This window comes from Salmo trutta, chromosome 31 (genome assembly GCF_901001165.1).
Source record: "Salmo trutta chromosome 31, fSalTru1.1, whole genome shotgun sequence".
In the NCBI taxonomy this organism is placed as follows: Eukaryota; Metazoa; Chordata; class Actinopteri; order Salmoniformes; family Salmonidae; genus Salmo; species Salmo trutta.
In genome coordinates this window covers 30,415,478-30,437,731 of record NC_042987.1, presented here as the reverse complement: position 1 = coordinate 30,437,731, position 22,254 = coordinate 30,415,478, and the positions used below count along the sequence as shown (strand labels likewise).

At 45.1% G+C, this 22,254-nt stretch overlaps 1 protein-coding gene across 1 annotated transcript; it reads left to right on the top strand.

Moving 5' to 3' along the window:
• The first annotated feature begins 94 nt into the window (after positions 1-94).
• LOC115169930 (segment polarity protein dishevelled homolog DVL-3-like) lies at positions 95-17,338 on the top strand. Its single transcript, XM_029726061.1, has 15 exons — positions 95-686; positions 3,403-3,472; positions 7,976-8,097; positions 10,727-10,839; positions 11,127-11,259; positions 11,378-11,468; positions 11,561-11,630; positions 11,828-11,967; positions 12,177-12,253; positions 12,501-12,568; positions 12,706-12,855; positions 14,073-14,204; positions 15,139-15,306; positions 15,414-15,635; positions 16,140-17,338. Exons 1-15 carry the CDS (start codon positions 526-528, stop codon positions 16,508-16,510), a joined length of 2,088 nt encoding a protein of 695 aa, XP_029581921.1. The 5' UTR covers positions 95-525; the 3' UTR covers positions 16,511-17,338.
• The last annotated feature ends 4,916 nt before the right edge of the window (positions 17,339-22,254 follow it).

The window sequence follows — 22,254 nt, the reverse complement described above, 5'->3', positions numbered from 1 at the left end:
TAGATTACGGGTTTCATTGCCAAAATCCCGAAGTAACGTTATCCCTTGACAAGCCATTGCGATTCTTTTTCTTTCCTCCTCTCCGGTAGAGGGAGCACGTTTAGCTTGGGGTCGGTGGTTGTAGACTGCATTCTGAACTCAGGAGGAAGGATTCTTCGTGTTTATTCAACAAAGTAACTGCCAGCTAGCGTGAACAACGACTGCCTAAATTCACATTTAGTCAAGATTGGAAAGTAGATACATTTGGTAGGTTGCGCCCTTTCAAATTGGTAACATAATATCCGGGTACATAATAGTCTTCGTCTGGCTGAACCTTTGTGGAGCAAGGTGCTTGTAAATAGCTAGCTAATACTAGCTAACGTTAGGTTGCTACAGTACCTAGCTAAAAGGATTCAACATAACAACTGGTAGCTAGCCGGCTAGCCAGGGGAATCACAGCAGCACCGCGGGGAGCCGAGGCCCGAAAGGGAGCCTTCCAGGACCGCGGCTTGATGTACCCTGCCTGCCTCGCCCCAGCAGCCCACAATGGGGGAGACCAAAGTCATATATCACCTCGACGACCAGGAAACACCTTACCTGGTCAAATTGGCAGTGCCCGCCGACAGGGTCACACTTGCAGACTTCAAAAATGTTCTGAAGAAACCTAACTACAAGTTCTTCTTCAAATCTATGGATGACGATTTTGGGTGAGTATTATTAGCATCTAAACAGTCTACTACGGGAACGTTAACTATTCTTTCACAATGAAATTATAATTTGTCAAAACGGGTTGGCTAATGTTAGCAAATCAACGTGTTCATGTTAATCGTGGCTTGAGTTTGTTATTCCTTTGTTTAACGTTATTCGTTGCTTTCTTTTATTACACAGTTGACGTTAGTTAGCTAACTATAGAAACAGTTATATATATGTTTTAGCTAACTAACGTTCAAATGATATACGAAACTAGGCAACATTGTCAATTTTCCTATTGCACAAGATTCAAGTATGGATAATTGAGATAGCCCACCTATCGGTTGTACAACAGCCAGTAAAGTGAAATGGCTACATCAGGGAGAAGGCCAACAGACCCGGTTAATAATGGTCTCTTCTCTCCTCTTGCTGCTGTTGGCAAAAAAAGGAATGCAGTAGACTGACTGGTTGGACATTAACCTCGGTCACTTACTCGGGAATGCGCTGTTTTTCACTGGCAAGTTTACAAACCAGCCCTTTGCGTGTGAAATGGTAAAGGAAATTATTCCATGTCCCATTAATCACTGAAAATGGCCTTAAACTTAACAGTAAGGTCATTTGGATAGATATTGTGTTCCTTCAGAGCGTTTGGGTGTTTCAAAATACAGTGCATGTCAGAAATGGGTAGCATCAGTGTTGAATACTTTCGTTGAGTAAAATGTAAAAAAGTATAACACCTCAATGGCCTGTTTTATAGAGAATGGTGTAGGCCTAACTGTCTATCCGGACGGTGGGGAACTCCCAAAGGCCTTTGTCAGATTGAGCTCCTGGTAGAAGTCCAACTCCTCAGATTGAGGGTCAGGACAGGTTATGTATTTGATCTCAAACCGGTCTGCAATGGGACTGAATGCACCACTGAGATACAGTGGGAAATTATTCAGACCCCTTCACCTTTTCCATATTTTGTTACACTACAGCCTTACTCTAAAAAATGTCCTCATCAATCTACACACACTACCCCCATAATGACAAATCCAAAACAGGTTTTTAGACATGTTTGCCCAAAAAATAAAAATGATAAAAACATAAATACCTTATTTACATAAGTATTCAGACCCTTTGCTACAAGACTTGAAATTGAGCTCAGGTGCATCCTGTTTCTATTGATCATCCTTGAGATGTTTCTACAACTTGATTGGAGTCCATCTGTGGTAAATTCAATTGATTGAATACGATTTGGAAAGGCACACACCTGTCGATATAAGGTCCAACAGTTGACAGTGCATGTCAGAGCAAAAACCAAGCCATGTCAAAGGAATTGTCCATAGAGCCCCAAGACAGGATTGTGTCGGTGCACAGATATGGGGAAGAAGGGTACCAAAACATTTCTGAAGTGTTGAAGGACCCCAAGATCCCAATGGTCACTCTAACAGAGTTCCAGAGTTCCTCTGTGGAGATGGGAGAGTCTTCCAGAAGGACAACCATCTTTGGAGCACTCCACCAATCAGGCCTTTATGGTAGAGTGGCCAGACGGAAGCCACTCCTCAGTAGAATGCACATGACAGCCCGCTTGGAGTTTGCCAAAAAGCACCTAAAGGACTCTCAGACCATGATAAACAAGATTTTCTGGTCTGATGAAACCAAGATTGAATTCTTTGGCCTAAATGCCAAGCACCTCTCAACACCTGGCCAACACCATCCCTACTGTGAAGCATGGTGGTGGCAGCATGCTGTGGGGTTGTTTTTCAGTGGCACGAAATGGGAGACAGGGTCGAGGGAGGAGCAAAGTACATAGAGATCCTTGATGAAATCCTGCTCCACTCACGACCTCAGACTGGGGTAAAAGTTCACCTTCCAACAGCACAACGACCCTAAGCACACAGCCAAGAGAAAGCAGGAGTGGCTTCGGGACAAGTCTCTGAATGTCCTTGAGTGGCCCAGCCAGAGCCCGGACTTGAACCCAATCGAACATCTCTGGGGAGACCTGGAAATAGCTGTGCTGCGATGCTCCCCATCTAACCTGACAGAGCTTGAGAGGATCTGCAGAGAAGAATGGGAGAAACTCCCCAAATACAGGTGTGCCAAGCTTGTAGTGTCATACCCAAGAAGACTCGAGGCTGCTAAAGGTGCTTCAACGAAGTACTGAGTAAAGGGTCTGAGTACTTATGTAAATGTGATATTAGTTAATTTTTTTAAATGTCTAACAGTTTTTGTTTTGTCATTATGAGGTATTGTGTTTGTGTAGATTTATGAGATGTTTATTTTTTTTTATCCATTTTAGAATATTGCTGTAACGTAACAAAAAGTCAAGGGGTCTGAATACTTTCCAAATGCACTATGTATGTATGTATGTATGTATGTATGTATGTATGTATGTATGTATGTATGTATGTATGTATGTATGGCCTGCTAAATTGGAATTTGGCACTGCAGGTTTGTTTCGCACACGACACACATGTTGTTGAAAATCAAAGCTTAGTAATTGAACTAGCTAGCGCAGTAATTTTAACAAAATTGAGACTTAGATCTTGGCCCATATGTTTCTATCATGAGGTGAATTATTAGAATGTCTTTTGTCTTTGTGGGTTTGGCATAAAGCAGAAAAAAAAATATATATATATAATTTTTATAGACCTGTTGGGACTGGGAGTGTTTCACCCTAGTCTCAGTGCATTCTTTACCAGCATTTGTGTACACATGTTGAGTAAATGTTGTTCTCTCTTTTCCTCGCAGGGTGGTGAAAGAAGAGATATCTGATGACAATGCCAAACTCCCTTGTTTTAATGGTCGTGTGGTATCTTGGGTAAGCACACACACCACCTTTGTCTTAAGTGTTTGTCAATGATGCCCATCTGTTGTGGCTGCTATTGACTCCGAACATCACTCTGTCTCTAGGGAGGAGCCTCACTCATTTGTTTGATAATATCATTATTACTAGGGCCGGGACGTTACCAGTATAGCGATACTCGTTAGTATCGTGGCAAGGAAACAACACAAAGCATAATTAACTTAAGAAAACAGGCCTAATGTTGGAAACAAACAACATTATGTTGTCCTCCAGGGTCATATCTATTTATTTTCCTAGCTATAGCACATATTATATACTGAACAAAAATAGAAACTCAACTTGTAAAGTGTTGTTTTCATGAGCTGAAATAAAAAATCCCAGAAATGTTCCATATGCACAAGAAGCTTATTTCTCTCAAATTTTGTTCGCAAATTTGTATACATCCCTATTAGTGAGCATTTCTCCTTTGCCAAGATAATCCACGCACCTGACAGGTATGGCATATCAAGAAGTTGATTAAACCGCATTATCATTACACAGGTGCACCTTGTGCTCGGGACAATAAAAGGCCATTCTAAAATTGCAGTTTTGTCACGCAACACAATGCCACAATGTCTCAATTTTGAACGGGCGCGCAATGGGCATGCTGACTGCAGGAATGTCCACCATAGCTGTTGCCAGAGAATTGATGTTCATTTCTCTAACATAAGCCGCCTCCAACATTCCTTTAGAGAATTTGTCAGTATGTCCAATTGGCCTTGCACCCGCAGCCCACGTGGAACCACGCGAACCCAGGATCTTCACACCAGGCTTCTTAAAAATAGAAATAAAACTTTTTTTTTTATTATATTTTATTAAAACATGCGATCTACTTGCAGTGAAGACGCTCAACATTTACAACTGGCTTTTTCACCTGCAGGATATTCTGAGACCAGCCACTCTGGGCCTCGCTCTCCAGTGTGTTTTCCTGGCTCCCAAATGGTTGGACCTATGCCTGCCCAGTCATGTAAATCCCATAGATTATGGCCTAAAATGTATATTTAAATTGACAGATTTTCTTATGAGGTGTAACTCAGTAAAACCGTTGAAATTGTTAAATGTTGCGTTTTTAGATTTTTGTTAAGTATACATAGAGCAGGGGATTTAAAAGACCAAAGAGTTTAATCTGCTTCGTGTTTTCATTTTTGCCATTGAAAAAAATATCGCAATACTGGTATCGTCCCGGCCCTAATTACACACACACGATGTCTCTCATTCTCTTTATTTCTCGTCAATCTTTTTAGTAGAGGTCGACCGATTTTAATCGGAATGGCCGATTTCAAGTTTTCATAACAATCGGTATTTTTGGCCGCCGATTTTTTTTTGTTGTTGTATTTATTTAGTCAGATTAAGAACACATTTTTATTTTCAATGACGGCCTAGGAACGGGGCTTAACTGCCTTGTTCAGGGGGGATTCTGGGATTCGTTTTTGCAACCTTTCGGTTACTAGTTCAACGCTCTAACCACCTGCCTTACATTGCACTCCACGAGGAGCCTGCATGGCAGGCTGACTACCTGTTACGCGAGGGCAGCAAGAAGCCAAGGTAAGTTGCTAGCTAGCATTAAACTTATCTTGTAAAAAAAACTATCAATCTTAACATAATCACTAGTTGACTACACATGGTTGATGATATTACTAGTTTATCTAACGTGTCCTGCGTTGCATATAATCGATGCGGTGCCTGTTAATTTCTCATTGAATCACAGCCTACTTCGACAAACGGGTGTTGATTTAACAAGCGCATTTGCGAAAAAAGCACTGTCGTTGCACCAATGTACCTAACCATAAACATCAATGCCTTTCTTTAAAACCAATGCACAAGTATATATTTTTAAACCTGCATATTTAGTTAATATTGCCTGCTAACATGAAATTGTGTCACTTATCTTGCGTTCATTGCCGTAGTCAGGGTATATGCAACAGTTTGGGCCGCCTGGCTCGTTGCGAACTAATTTGCCAGAATTTTACGTAATTATGACGTAACATTGAAGGTTGTGCAATGTAACAGGAATATTTAGACATAGGGATGCCACCCGTTAGATAAAATACGTAACGGTTCCGTATTTCACTGAAAGAAAAAACTTTTGTTTTTGAGATGATAGTTTCCGGATTCGACCATATTAATGCCCTAAGGCTCGTATTTCTGTGTGTTATTATGTTATAGTTAAGTCTATGATTTGATAGAGCAGTCTGACTGAGCGGTGGTAGGCACCAGCAGGCTCGTAAGCATTCATTCAAACAGCACTTTCGTGCGTTTTGCCAGCAGCTCTTTGCTGTGCTTCAAGCTGTTTATGACTTCAAGCCGGGTGGGTATAATTTGTGGAACGTTCCAACAGGAATCTATTCCAAAAACGTCGTAAATAACAAGGTTGCCAAAAAACAATGCATACAAAGATGTATAGCGGCAGATTAAGATACCGGGTAGGGAGTGGTCTATTTCATTGCGTTTTTCACTCATCACGTTTATTCCGAAAAATGTCTGTCCTCACTCTGGTTGCCTATGGACAAACATTAAGAATAAGCTACGTGGTGAGTTGATGCCTATTCGGCAGCTAGTTAGCTAGGTTTGTATGCGTTGCTACTTTGTATGCGTTGTTGGTTGGCAACCTTTTACTTTACATTTTTTGGAACAGATTCCTGTTGGAACGTTCCACAAATTATACCCACCCCTTCAAGCCTATCAACTCCCAAGATTAGGCTGGTGTAACCGATGTGAAATGGCTAGCTAGTTAGCCGGGTGTGCGCTAATAGCGTTTCAAACGTCACTCGCTCTGAGACTTGGAGTAGTTGTTCCCCTTGCTCTACATGGGTAACGCTGCTTCGAGGGTGGCTGTTGTCGATGTGTTCCTGGTTCGAGTCCAGGTAGGAGCGAGGAGAGAGACGGAAGCTATACAGTTACACTGGCAATACTAAAGTGCCTATAAGAACATCCAATAATCAAAGGTATATGAAATACAAATCGTATAGAGAGAAATAGTCCTATAATAACTACAACCTAAAACTTCTTACCTGGGAATATTGAAGACTCATGTTTAAAGGAACCACCAGTTTTCATATGTTCTCATGTTCTGAGCAAGGAACTTAAACGTTAGCTTTTTTTTACATGGCACATATTGCACTTTTACTTTCTTCTCCAACACTTTGTTTTGCATTATTTAAACCAAATTGAACATGTTTCATTATTTATTTGAGGCTAAATTGATTTTATTGATGTATTATATTAAGTTAAAATAAGTGTTCATTCAGTATTGTTGTAATTGTCATTATTACAAATAAATACATTTTTAAAACATCGGGTGATTAATCGGTATCGTTTTTTTGGGTCCTCCAATAATCGGTATCGACGTTGAAAAATCATAATCGGCCGACCTCTACTTTTTAGCTGTCTTCCAAATACACACTTGTTGTTTGTCTCCAACTCATACATTCTCAGAACGCACAGACCCGTGTGTGTCTTCATGACTGAGACGTGTTTTTCTGCACCTCCTTGCTTATCCTCTTTTTCTCAATTGAGTTCTGATTAAGACCAACTGAAATCACAGGATCATAGACATCACTCTCGAATAAAGAACTTCACTGCACCTAATGAGAAGATTGAATCACAGACTGGCAAAAGAAAGTGAGGAGGGAAAGGGTGGTTTGTTTAAGAAGGAAATGGTGTGTGTACTGAGAAATTACTTTTGGAGACATTAACCACTAGTGCAGGGTTCCCCAACTGACACCCCCGGGTGGTTTAATTTGGCCCCCCAAGTTTTCTGAGCCCCAAAAAAAACACTTGCATTTTTTTCCCCTTGTTGGACATAAGACTGTATAAACACCAGGAAATCAGCACCAAGGGATTTTAATTTAAGAAATCTGTTCCCAAGTATTCCCACGTGATTGTATACAAATGTAAGCAAGGTTTGAAATGATTGTTTTAGTCAAACATATCTGTTTGGGCTTCTTGCAGTCAATTTTCAGTCAACAAATTATTCGGAATTATTCCCCCCCCCCAACCATCCGCTCAACAAAAGATTGTCCCGCGGCTGAATCTAGTTGATGATCCTTGAACTAGTGTGTATTTGTAAGATTGACAAGAAGAGAAAAAAAAGTTTGAGAGGGACTGCGTGTGAAGGAGAGGGTGTAGGCCTACCTTGTTACTATAACTAGGAAGATCTCTGGCCCTAGGTTATTGGCTTTCTTCCATACAGTACATGGTCAGGAAAGTATGATCGTCATCTCTGGTTATGTATATTTATCTGTCTGTGTCATTGGCTTTGTCTGTCTCTCTCTGTCTGATCAGGCTAAAATGAAGTTCTAGTGAAATGTGTTTAGTATCCAGCGTGTATGTCTGTTTGTCGCCACTCTGCTTGGTCTTTGGGGCTACAGGCCTGGTTTGCTGTAAAACGCATTTGTAAAAATAGCTGTATAGTGCATGCAAATACAATTTGAGGGTGCATGATTGTTGGGGTCTCAACGTTGGTCTTTCTGTCCTCAGCTGGTGTCAGGGGATGGTGCTCACTCAGACGGGGGCTCGGTGGTTGAGAGTTTGTTGGAGCTGCCGCCACCCCCCCTGGAGAGGACTGGGGGCATCGGGGGCTCCAGACCACCATCCTACCAGTTAGTTGTGTGTGTGTGCCTGTTCAGCTGTGTGTGCAATGTACTGTTGTGACTTTACTTTCATTAATCTGATGACTGTTATTTATCTAATCAACTATGCTTATTTGTTACCCGATTTTAAATGAATCATGTAACAATTAACTCATTGGGAATTGGGGCACCACGAAAGTTACCATCTCCCGAATGAAACTCTAAAGGTCTTTAGCTATCACCTCCATAAACAGTCAACGGATGAATAATAATCTCCTATCATATCATCATTCTGAACAGTCGTAACCTCCTATCATATCATCATTCTGAACAGTCATAACCTGCTATCATATCATCATTCTGAACAGTCGTAACCTCCTATCATATCATCATTCTGAACAGTCGTAACCTCCTATCATATCATCATTCTGAACAGTCGTAACCTCCTATCATATCATCATTCTGAACAGTCGTAACCTCCTATCATATCATCATTCTGAACAGTCGTAACCTCCTATCATATCATCATTCTGAACAGTCGTAACCTCCTATCATATCATCATTCTGAACAGTCGTAACCTCCTATCATATCATCATTCTGAACAGTCGTAACCTCCTGCATCTGCAAAAACCCAGCCTTCCTTATGATTCTGTACTACACAAATTAGTTCAATTATTTATTTACTAGCTAACCAAATGGCAACACAGGATAAACATACACACTTAATACATTAGAAACAGGTCCCTAGTGGACTGGCTCAATATGGCGGCTTGTTACAAAGGAGATGGAGAAAGATAGGCTAGCCAGATGTAGATGGTTCCCATTGGTGATGAGAGTAGTAGAATGGTTCCACTTAAGTTCACTTTTCTACATACTTAGGACAGCTAATCAGCTGTATTTGTGATTGTCCGGGAGGTGACTACCTTGTTGAGATTTCAGAGTTCGAACCACTTTGGACGTGAGCTGCAGCTCAACGCCTCTCTGGTCTCATATGTTAATTCTTAACCCACCTTTTTTAGACTGTTTATTGAAAAGTGGCGGTTCGTGAGGCTGATACGATTTCTGACCTCACTCAGGGGGGCGGGGACTACTCACTAGTACAAAGTTATAGAAATAATTTCCTCTTCTAGTGTAAGATCACATCCCTCTCTTAACAAAAACACTGCGTTTGTCCTATTTCATACACAATGTAGAGGATGGACACTTTGTACATGTAGTCTGTAGACTTTCCAAGTTACAGTATTTCCTTTATAACAATATTTAAGGACGTCACAAAATTAGATTATTATTCTTTAGATTGCCTCTGACCATCCCCCACGTTCTATGTTTAGAGATATTGTTCCAGTATTTGCTTTAGGATGTTTTAGTTTCGTCGAGAAAACCTCTGTGAAACAAAGGCACACTCCTGTGTGAATTTGGAGAGGGAGACAGCTGAAAGTTCTCATCCTTGATTGACAGCAGGGTATGAGCTGTCACCCCCCTCACCAGTTCCCCCCCCCCCTCCCCCCTCTGTGGGTGAGAGAGGGTCTGGCTGAAGTCATCCAATGGACAGCTGATCCGACCCATCTGGATCATCACAGTCATGACAGCACATCTATTTTACTGTTTGTTATTTTGGCTGTGTGTGTGTGTAAGAGAAGTTGTATGTGTGCTTGTGAATAAGTGTGTTTCTGTCTCTCTCCAAGACTCTGTATATGTCTTAGGGTGTGTTTTGTAAAATCACCCAAAAAGTCAGTGCACTCTGGGCCCAGTCATAAATTCGCAGCATTTCGTTCTTGGTGCGGTCAGAGAGCACTCTGGACGCTCTGACCGAGGTGGACATTGTGAGGTTTAGAACACTCGGGACAACAGCAATAAAACAAATATATTATTATTTAACCTTTATTTAACAGTTAAGAACAATTTCTTATTTACAATGACGGCCTACCGGGGAACAGTGGGTTAACTGCCTTGTTCAGGGGCAGAACGACCGATGATTACCTTGTCAGCTCGGGGATTCGATCCAGCAACCTTTCGGTTACTGGCCCAACACTAACCGCAAAAGCTACTAGCTTCCAAACACAATGAAAGAACACCATATAATCGCTTGACTCCCAAGTTTACTTTGATAGATGGTTATTCTATCAATATTTGTGAATAAAGGCGTTTCCACCGCCATTTCTCACATAATTAATTTTACAGACACAAAAAGACCCCACCATGTCGAACGAACAAATGACCTGATGGCATGTACAATTTTTACCGGAACTTCCTGTTTCCATCACAGCTGTTGTGATTTTTCTTTAAAATACGGTATGACTTTACTCACATAAACTGTGGATGGAAACGTGCTTACTGGCCACAAATATATTTTTTGCCCATGTTTACTTAAACCTGCCATAACAACCAAGTTTATGGCGTTTGTAATTTCCTAAATTATTCTGTGCTCTATCAAACCAGTTCTGAAGTCGGTGTAGATTAACAGGGTGAATTTACAAATAATGTATCCTTTGTGCTTCTAACATCTGCCTAAGAACCATGACAAACTGCACAACTACTTGCTCTATGGAATAATTATTACTTTTGTGACACGCCACTCTTTTCTCTCTCCCCCTCTGACCCACTCTCAATTTCTCTCCCCTCCCTCATCCCTTTCTCCATCCGTTTCTCGCACTGCAGTGGGAAGGCCATAGGTGGACGAGACTCGTTGGACAACGAGACTGAGACGGGCTCGATGGTGTCCCAGAGGAGAGAGAGGGAGCGACCGCGTCGGAAACCCACTCAGCAGCCTGGTCTGAGAGCAGTCTGTCCCCTCCACTCCTCTCTTTAGTCACTCACTCAGCATCTCTCTTTCACTCCTCTTTGACATACTCTCTTAACTCTACTGTCCACTTCCTAGCGGAAGATGTGACAGTTTTAGGATAGGCTTGGTGGAATATGCACCTATCAAGGGGCAGTGGGAAGCTATTACCACCATTTTAACCTATCCAGCTTTATAGTTATCCAAACTACATGACTTTCCTAGGGCCTGGGCCTATAGCGTGGGGCCTTTCGCTGAGTGCCGTGTCGCCCCCTGCAGGTGGGAGGAACGGTTACTCGCGAGTGGGCCGAGGGGCGGAGCTGAGCCAATACGACAGCTGCTCGTCCTTCATGAGCAGTGAGCTGGAGTCCACCAGCTGTTTCGACTCTGAGGACGACGACGCCACCAGCCGGTGAGGCCCTCCACCTAACCGTCACGCAACGTTTGTCTAACCTCCACTTTCTTGCCTCCTTCCAGTGGGAACCTTTGCCTTATGTCTCCTGTGACCCTTTTGGGCTTTTTCCTCCCAGCTTCAGCAGTTCCACAGAGCAGAGCTCCTCTCGCCTGATGAGGCGACACCGCCGGCGCCGGCGGAAACCCAAAACGTCCAACATGGAAAGGGTGAGATGGGCGGACACACACACAGTATTTTGATATGTAAATGACCTTACGTCTCTCGTCAAGCTTCTTTGTCTCCCGCTCTTTCTTTGTAGTCTTCATCCTTCAGCAGCATCACAGACTCCACCATGTCTCTGAACATAATCACTGTCACACTGAACATGGGTAACTATTTCTGTTGCTGTACTTCTCACTTTGCCTGATAAATTGTAATCCAACTTTGGATAGTCCTCTCTGTTCGTAGTTCTCAAAGCGTTTTTTGACAAACTGGAATATGAACTAATTAACTACAAATATGAAGTAGAAATCCTACACTGTCTCAATGTGCCTCCTCTCTCTCTCTGTCTCTTTCTATCTTGTAGAGAAGTATAACTTCCTGGGCATCAGCATCGTGGGGCAAAGCAATGAGAGGGGAGACGGAGGCATCTACATCGGCTCCATCATGAAGGGTGGGGCTGTGGCTGCAGACGGACGCATTGAGCCCGGAGACATGCTGCTGCAGGTGTGTCTGTGACTACAGAAATGTGGCCCCCATTCAACGTTGGAGCAGGGTGATCAAACAGTTGAATTCTGGGTTGAGTTCATGATGCATTAAATGGACTGAAATGGGGTGGAACTACCTGAATATGTCCAATAAGAAATGCTTGTTTTGCTCCGGTGAAACCTAATGCGTACGAACCAGATGAGAGATTGTCTCCTCACTCCTAACAGGTGAACGACATCAACTTTGAGAACATGAACAACGATGATGCGGTTCGAGTGCTGAGGGACATCGTACACAAGCCAGGGTGATTCTCACACACACACACACACACACCTGTGTTCTATCACAAGCACATTTACAAACACACAAGTTGCAACCACAGTCTTAGGACAGACATAGAAAGAATGTTGTATTTTATACTTTCACTTTCTTTGGTATTGTATTCGGTCTGTAAAAAGACAGGTGTATGTTTAGCAGCTTTGCCTTATAAATGTGTGTTGTGTGCATAGCCAGCTCTGTGTTAAGTGTGTGTGTGTAAACTCTGTTTACAGGCCCATCACTCTGACTGTGGCTAAGTGCTGGGACCCCAACCCTCGTAGCTGCTTTGCTCTGCCTAGAAGTGAGTATTCTGCTGTCTTCCTCACACAACACACCACTCAAAATATGTTCATGTTTGTGAATATTTGTGGTGGTTTTATGGATGGTTTTGTGATATCTGTGTACTATGTCCCTCTAACCCCCTTTTTCTCCCACCAGGTGAGCCGATCCGGCCCATTGACCCTGCTGCGTGGGTGTCCCACACTGCAGCGATGACGGGGGTGTACCCTGCCTATGGCATGAGCCCCTCGATGACCACGGTCACCTCCACCAGCTCCTCCATCAGCAGCTCCATCCCTGAGACTGAACGTGAGTGACACCTACACCTGGGTCCCATCAGAACTCTTGTTTTATTGCGTCATGGTATGTGACCGAGATGCCTTTTAATAAGTTCCACTAATCTTTAAAAGGAACCCACAACTGTTATACTGGGGAAAACCTGTGTCCTAACTGAAGAGTCCCACTGTCCCATTGTAAACCTGTAGGTCATGGTAACTACCCTGGCTAAACCCGGTAACTACCCTGGCTAAACCCGGTAACTACCCTGGCTAAACCCGGTAACTACCCTGGCTAAACCCGTAACCCACTGTCCCATTGTAAACCTGTAGGTCATGGTAACTACCCTGGCTAAACCCAGTAACCCACTGTCCCATTGTAAACCTGTAGGCCATGGTAACCATGGTAACTACCCTGGCTAAACCAAGTAAGCCACTGTCCCATTGTAAACCTGTAGGCCATGGTAACTACCCTGGCTAAACCCAGTAACCCACTGTCCCATTGTAAACCTGTAGGCCATGGTAACTACCCTGGCTAAACCCGGTAACTACCCTGGCTAAACCCGGTAACTACCCTGGCTAAACCCGTAACTACCCTGGCTAAACCCGTAACTACCCTGGCTAAACCCGTAACTACCCTGGCTAAACCCGTAACTACCCTGGCTAAACCCGTAACTACCCTGGCTAAACCCGTAACTACCCTGGCTAAACCCGTAACTACCCTGGCTAAACCCGGTAACTACCCTGGCTAAACCCGGTAACTACCCTGGCTAAACCCGGTAACTACCCTGGCTAAACCCGGTAACTACCCCGGCTAAACCCGGTAACTACCCCGGCTAAACCTGGTAACTACCCCGGCTAAACCTGGTAACTACCCCGGCTAAACCTGGTAACTACCCCGGCTAAACCCGGTAACTACCCCGGCTAAACCCGGTAACTACCCTGGCTAAACCCGGTAACTACCCCGGCTAAACCCGGTAACTACCCCGGCTAAACCCGGTAACTACCCTGGCTAAACCCGGTAACTACCCTGGCTAAACCCGGTAACTACCCTGGCTAAACCCGGTAACTACCCTGGCTAAACCCGGTAACTACCCTGGCTAAACCCGGGTAACTACCCTGGCTAAACCCGGTAACTACCCCGGCTAAACCCGGTAACTACCCTGGCTAAACCCGGTAACTACCCTGGCTAAACCCGGTAACTACCCTAGCTAAACCCGGTAACCCACACCTCCCATTTCCTCCTCACAGGCTTCGACGATTTCCACTTGTCCATCCACAGCGACATGGCAACCGTTGCCAAGGCCATGGCTTCCCCGGAGTCGGGCCTGGAGGTGCGAGACAGGATGTGGCTAAAGATCACCATCGCCAATGCCTTTATAGGTACACTCACTCTCTTTTCCTCTTTCTCTCTCTATCTACCTCTCTATCTCTACCCTCTCTCTCTATCTCTACCCCTCTCTCTCTAGCTCTACCCCTCTCTCTCTATCTCTACCCCTCTCTCTCTATCTCTACCCCTCTCTCTCTATCTCTACCCCTCTCTCTCTCTATCTCTACCCCTCTCTCTCTAGCTCTACCCCTCTCTCTCTCTAGCTCTACCCCTCTCTCTCTATCTCTACCCCTCTCTCTCTTCTACCATCTCCTCATAGCTTCCCCTATCTCTCTCTAGCTCTACCCCCTCTCTCTCTCTAGCCTCACCCCTCTCTCTATCTCTAGCTCTACCCCTCTCTCTCTCTAGCTCTACCCCTCTCTCTAGCTCTACCCCTCTCTCTCTCTAGCTCTACCCCTCTCTCTCTACCCCTCTCTCTCTCTCTCTACCCCTCTCTCTCTCTCTACCCCTCTCTCTCTACCCCTCTCTCTCTACCCTCTCTCTCTCTCTCTACCTCTCTACCCCTCTCTCTCTACCCCTCTCTCTCTATCTCTACCCCTCTCTCTCTCTACCCCTCTCTCTATCTCTACCCCTCTCTCTATCGCTACCCCTCTCTCTCTCTATCGCTACCCCTCTCTCTCTATCGCTACCCCTCTCTCTCTATCGCTACCCCTCTCTCTCTCTATCTCTACCCCCTCTCTCTCTATCTCTACCCCTCTCTCTCTCTCTCTACCCCTCTCTCTCTCTATCTCTACCCCCCTCTCTCTACCCATCAGTCTGTCTTCCTGTCCTCCGGTTTTTCACTTTCTCATTTTGTCTAGATGTCTTTCTAAATTCCCCCTGTTCTATGCCTTACTTTGTCTCTTTTGCAGGTTAATTGCCATTGAATGTGTATGTTTGTGTCTAGACTCATTGTGTGTGTGTGTGTGTGTGTGTGTGCCTTCCCAGGCTCAGACGTGGTGGACTGGCTCTTCCATCACGTGGAGGGCTTCTCGGACCGCAGGGAAGCCAGGAAGTACGCCAGTAACCTGCTCAAGGCCGGCTACATCCGCCACACCGTCAACAAGATCACCTTCTCCGAGCAGTGTTACTACATCTTCGGAGACCTCTGTGGCAGTGAGTGTTTTCAGTAGATCATCATATTTCCTAGTTTGAAAACAACCCCTAGTCCCTGGTCCGAAACTACAACATTTATGTTCTTGACCTCTCTCTCTCTCTCTCAGACATGACCCACCTGTCTCTGCAAGACCACGACGGCTCCAGCGGAGGGGCGTCGGACCAGGACACCCTGCCCCCTCTGCCCCACCCTGGGGCGGCCCCATGGCCCATGGCCCTACCCTACCAGTTCCCCATCGCCCACCCCTACAACCCCCAGCCCCAACACGACCTGCCCCAGGGCTTCCCGGGAGTAGGGGCGGGCAGCGCTGGCAGCCAGCACAGCGACGGTGAGGAAAGCTGGGACTCACCAGCAGAATTCAGTCAAACCCAGACACAGAGAGAGGGGGAACTAGTTTCAGTTAACCAACACAACAGCCTAGGACAATGCAACACTTTGAGTTAACACACATTGTAAAAAATAATCATAATACAATCGTAACAATATTTCCTGTTGACTTAAAAGCTATTGAGCTATTTATCTGCCGCATTTGAACTTATTGGCCAGTCAATATCAATGAATATGTGTTGGCCCCAGCATGAATCAGCACTACCATGCCTGACGAGTGTTCACAGCATAAATAAATTATATAGAAAAACTTCAAAAGGAGATTTTAAGATTATACAGGAGTGTTGCCCTAATAGATAAATGAATTTGAATATATCTACAAGTCATGTACGCAGCAAAGCCAGAACGTGCAAACAGTCAATCATATAAAACATTTGCAGTCATGTATGAAGGACAAATAGTTGGATGTTAACACACTTTGTTTGTTTTCCTCCCCTGACTCCAGGCAGCAGCGGCTCCAACTGCAGTAAGACCGAGGGCAGAGGCGGCGCCGGGGGCTCCAACAAGTCGGGTGGTAGTGGCAGTGAGTCAGAGATCAGGAGCCATCGGGCCCCCAGTGAGCGCTCTGTGGCCCCTAGCGAGCGCAGCACCCGCAGTTCCTACAGCCATCGAAGCGTCCACTCACTGTCCTACGGCCCCGGCTTGGTCTATGCCCCCCCAGGCCTGCCCCCTCAGCCCCTCCACCTGGCCACAGCTGCCCCCGGAGCACCCCCAGGCCGAGAGCTGGCCAACGCTCCCCCAGAGCTCACCGGCTCCCGCCAGTCCCTGCGCATAGCTGTGGGCAACCCTGGCGAGTTCTTTGTCGATGTCATGTGACGCAGGTCATGTCATAGGCACACCACAAAATGGTGGATAGGAATTGTTTTGTTTAGTGCTGAGAGGGACAGACAGGAGGAGGTCTCTAGAAAATCATTGTTGGGGTCAATTCCATTTCCTTTTTGAATTGGCAGATTTGAAATGTAATTGAGCCCAACCTGTCCTCTCCTGCTCTTCTGCTCTACTTTCTTCAGTGAAGAAACCCCCCATCAGTTTCCTCCCTGTGAGGCCAGTTGTGTTTGGGTCGTGACCGGGAGGGAGGCCGGGGAAACAGCTGTGTTTGGGTCGTGACCGGGAGGGAGGCCGGGGAAACAGCTGAGGATGACTCGGCGCTTTTCTACATGGATGTTTTTAATTTGTTATTTTCTGTCTCCTTATCTGCACGTCCTCTGTCCTCCCCAACCCCACTCCATCAGAGACAAAGGTTAAAAAAGATTCCTCCCTCCCGCCATACTTTCTTTCACCTAAAATGGTCCCTTAACAACCGATTTATGTTTGCAAAGTGAAAGAAATAGAAAATTAACACTAATCTTAAATTGACTTTTGTTTGTATGACTTTGTTTGACTATGAAAATGTAGTGCAAGAGACTTGATGCCCTTTCTGTTCTCTTGTGTTTATCACAGCTGGTTGCTGATACATGTAGTTTCTTTTTCAACACTTAACATGAGCTTCCAGTTTAGACGCATTGGTTAAAGTACATTTGTCTGTTAACCAGAGGTATATTTGTGTCTCTGTCTTGCGATAATGTACAGTGGAGAGAAAAAACTCTCACTACTCTTTTATTGAGAAATGTGTTTTTATTTATAAATATAGTTTTATGACTTTAATGTCTTGTTTTGTGTGTGTGTCCGTAAGAAACCTGGGGAAGGACATTATTTGCACTTTAAAGCAAGCAAGGAATTGTGTGAGTGAGAGAGTGTGTATTTAAGCTTCCTTTTAACTGGTTGATCCACTGCATCAAAAAGCTTCCAAATGTAAAGGTCTGGATATGACACTTTATGAAGGGAAAATGCTAAGGGAGCATGACTTGATCATGCAGTTCCAGGATACATATTTCGAGATGAAGTTGGCAGGACTGCTGTCGCATCAAATTATATTAGTCACATGTGCCGAATACAACAGGTGTAGACCTTACAATGAAATGCTTACTTACGAGCCCCAAACCAACAATGCAGTTTAAAAAATAATAAGGTTAAGAGTAAGCGATACAAGTAATTAAAGAGCAGCAGTAAAATAACAATAGTGAGACTATATACAGGGGGGTACTGGTACAGAGTCAATGTGTGGGGGCACTGGTTAGTTGAGGTAATATGTACATGTAGGTAGTGTTATTAAAGTGCCTATGCATAGATCATAACAACAGAGAGTAGCAGCGGTGTAAAAGAGGGGGTGAGGGGGGGCACTGCAAGTAGTCTGGGTAGCCATTTGCCTATATGTTCAGGAGTCTTATGGCTTGGGGTAGAAGCTGTTTTTAGAAGCCTCTTGGACCTAGACTTGGCACTCCGGTGCCGTGCGGTAGCAGAGAGAACTGGCTGGAGTCTTTGACAATTTTTAGGGCCTTCCTCTGACACCGCCTGGTATAGAGGTCCTGGATGGAAGGAAGCTTGGCCCCAGTGATGTACTGGGCCGTTCGCACTACCCTCTGTAGTGCCTTGCGGTCGGAGGCTGAGCAGTTGCCATACCAGGCAGTGATGCAACCAGTCAGGATGCTCTCGATGGTGCAGCAGTAGAACCTTTTGAGGATCTGAGGACCCATGCCAAATCTTTTCATTCTCCTGAGGGGGAATAGGTTTGGTCGTGCCCTCATCACAACTGTCTTGGTGTGTTTGGACCATTCTAGTTTGTTGATGTGGACACCAAGGAACTTGAAGCTCTCAACCTGCTCCACTGCAGCCCCGGTCCTCTTTTTCCTGTAGTCCACAATCATCTCCTTTTGTCTTGATCACATTGAGAGAGAGAGCGGTTGTTGTCCTGGCACCACACGGCCAGTTCTTTGACCACCTCCCTATAGGCTGTCTTGTCGTTGTCGGTGGTCAGGCCTACCACTGTTGTGTCATCGGCAAACTTAATGATGGTGTTGGAGTTGTGCCTGGCCGTCCAGTCATGAGTGAACAGGGAGTACAGGAGTGGACTGAGCACGCACCCGAGGGGCCCCTGTGTTGAGGATCAGCGTGGCAGATTTGTTACCTATACTTACCACCTGGGGGCGGCCCGTCAGGAAGTCCAGGATCGAGTTGCAGAGGGAGGTGTTTAGTCCCAGGGTCCTTAGCTTATTGATGAGCTTTGTGGGCACTATGGTGTTGAACGCTGAGCTGTAGTCAATGAATAGCATTCTCACATAGGTGTTCCTTTTGTCCAGGTGGGAAAGGGCAGTGTGGAGTGCAATAGAGATTGCATAAGTTACAAACAAAAAAAACACTATCGGCTGCCTACTTCTCCAGTGCCATCTTACACATTCATATATGGAACTGATGTGGAATCCTCATATTATGTAGGGATACAATTGAATGTTCTGGAAACAATATTGATTTTGCTATCCTTTTCCAGTAGACAGAATAAATGACCAATGTGCTTATCTTCAGGGTGCGGTTTGACTGTTCCCAGTTCAGTTCAACCGTGCATTTTTCCAATGATATCCAGCTGCAACACCGGAGTAGCTGTGACTAAAACTAGCCTGTGACTAAAACCAATGCTAACCCCATCTACTGGCCCTGGTTAATCCCTACCACATTTATTTACATTTTATTTAACCTTTATTTAACTAGGCAAGTCAGTTAAGAACAAATTCTTACTTACTGGCAAAAGGCCTTCTGCGGGGGCTGGGATTAAAATAAAAATATAGGACAAAACGCATCACAACGAGAGACAGCACTACATAAAGAGAGACCCAAGACGACAACAGCATGGTAGCAACACAACATGATAGCAGCACAAAACATGGTACAAACATTATTGGGCAACGACAACAGCACAAAGGACAAGAACGTAGAGACAACAATACATCACGTAAAGCATCCACAACTGTCAGTAAGAGTGTCCATGATTGAGTCTTTGAATGAAGAGATTGAGATAAAACTGTTCAGTTTGAGTGTTTGTTGCAGCTCGTTCCAGTCGCTAGCTGCAGCGAACTGAAAAGAGGAGCGACCCAGGGATGTGTGTGCTTTGGGGACCTTTAACAGAATGTGACTGGCAGAACGGGTGGAGGATGAGGGCTGCAGTAAATATCTCAGATAGGGGGGATTGAGGCCTAAAATGCACGTGTACTCATTTTCTTTCCTAGATTGCTTTCCTCCTCTCTTTCCGTTTCCTAGCTTCCTCGGCTTAGCTTTGTGGCTATTTTTGCATGAATTCTTACTTTGCTTGCTTAGTATGTTCGTGCAATAATTTTCTATGACCGACAAACACTTCTAGTTCCTGTTCACCCGACCTGGAGTTTCTGATGCTAAACGCCGACCCTACTATATGCCGAGGGAATTCACGTGTGTTATCACAGCTGTGTATATACTGCCACAAGCAAACACCAAGGTAGCACTCAGCGAACTGAACAAGATCATCCTGTTCTGGATGAATGTGTGTGAACGCTCTCGGTAGCCGATGTGAACAAAACCTTTAAACAGGTCAACATTCACAAAGCCGCTGGTCCAGACGGATTACCAGGACGTGTACTCAAAGCATGTGTGGACCAATTGTCAAGTGTCTTCGCTGACATTTTCAACCTCTCCCTGACCGAGTCTGTAATACTTACATGTTTCAAGCAGACCACCATAGTCCCTGTGCCCAAGGAAGTGAAGGTAACCTGCCTAAATGATTACTGCCCCGTGGCACTCACGTCGGTAGCCATGAAGTGCTTTGAAAGGCTGGTCATGGCTCACATCAACAGCATCCTCCCGGACCCCCTAGACCCACTCCAATTCGCATACTGCCCCAACAGATCCACAGATGACACAATCTCAGTCGCACTCCACACTGCCCTCTCACCTGGATAAAAGGAACACCTATGTGAGAATGCTATTCATTGACTACAGCTCAGTGTTCAACACCATAGTGCCCACGAAGCTCATCACTAAGCTAAGGACCCTGGGACTAAACACCTCCCTCTGCAACTGGATCCTGGACTTCCTGACGGGCCGCCCCAGGTGGTAAGAGTAGGCAACAACGCGTCTGCCACGCTGATCCTTAACACTGGGGCCCCTCAGGGGTGTGTGCTTAGTCCCCTCCTGTATTCCCTGATCACCCACGACTGCGTGGCCAAACATGACTCCAACACCATCATTAAGTTTGCCGATGACACAACAGTGGTAGGCCTGATCACCGACAACGAGGAGATGGCCTATAGGGAGGAGGTCAGAGAACTGTCAGTGTGGTGGCAGGACAACAACCTCCCTCAATGTGAGCAAGACTAAGGAGCTGATCGTGGACTACAGGAAAAGGCGGACCGAACAGGCCCCTATTAACATCGACGGGGCTGTAGTGGAACGGGTCGAGAGTTTCAAGTTCCTTGGTGTCCACATCACCAACAAACTATCATGGTCCAAACACACCAAGGCAGTCGTGAAGAGGGCACGACAAAACCTTTTCCCTCCCAGGAGACGATTTGGCATTGGTCCCCAGATCCTCAAAAGGTTCTACAGCTGCACCATCGAGAGCATCCTGACCGGTTGCATCGTCGCCTGGTATGGCAAGTGCTCGGCATCTGACCGTAAGGCGCTACAGAGGGTAGTGCGAACGGCCCAGTACATCACTGGGGCCAAGCTTCCTGCCATCCAGGACCTTTTATAATAGGCGGTGTCAGAGGAAAGCCATAAAATTGTCAGAGACTCCAGTCACCCAAGTTATAGACTTTTCTCTGCTACTGCACGGCAAGCGGTACCCCCTCTTTTGTACACTTCTGCTACTTGCTGTTTGTTTGTTACCTATGCATAGTCACTTCGCCCCCACCTACATGTACAGATTACCTCAACTAGCCTGTACCCCTGCACACTGACTCAGTACCGGTGACCCCTGTATATAACCTCGTTATTGTTATTCTTATTGTGTTACTTTTTATTATTACTTTTTATTTTAGTCTACTTGGTAAATATTTTCTTCTTGAACTGCGCTGTTGGTTATGGGCTTGTAAGTAAGCATTTCATGGTAAAGTCTACACTTGTTGTATTCGGCGCATGTGACAAATAAAGTTTGATTTGATTTGAAAATCATTAACCAGTAAGAATCCTCTCACCCGGAAGCAGTCATTTATTGTAGCGTGTGATTTAAACCAAGCACATTTAAGAAACATATTTTTTCTAAATATCACCAACATGTATCCTGCCCCAAAATAGTGCTGATCATCTACAGTATATTTTTTATTTATTTAACTAGACAAGTCAGTTAAGAACAAATTCTTATTTTACAATGACGGCCTACACCGGCCAAACCCTACCCTAACCTGGATGACGCTGGGCCAATTGTGCGCCGCCCTATGGGACTCACAATCACGGCCGGGTGTGATACAGCCCGGGATCGAACCAGGGTCTGTAGTGATGCCTCTATCACTGAGATGCAGTGCCTTAGACCGCTGCGCCACTCAGGAGCCAGTGTATAGCTAACAACGTCACAAAGACGATGCACATGGTTCAGTGGTGCAGAAGTCTGTGTTGTTCATTCTGGATGGCCAGACAGCTAGCAACATGACAAGAAGTTGCCGTGTGGGGAATCAGGTGGCTCGTTTCAGCTAGTTTTAACTTGTTCTTCATACCATGTC

What these genes read in the sequence shown, in the direction of transcription:
- LOC115169930 (XM_029726061.1), top strand. Translation starts at nt 526, where the DNA reads ATGGGGGAGACCAAAGTCATATATCACCTCGACGACCAGGAAACACCT. An exon ending in TCTATGGATGACGATTTTGG is followed by an intron (nt 687 to 3,402) that starts GTGAGTATTATT and finishes TTTTCCTCGCAG; the next exon opens with GGTGGTGAAAGAAGAGATAT. An exon ending in CACTGTCACACTGAACATGG is followed by an intron (nt 11,631 to 11,827) that starts GTAACTATTTCT and finishes TCTATCTTGTAG; the next exon opens with AGAAGTATAACTTCCTGGGC.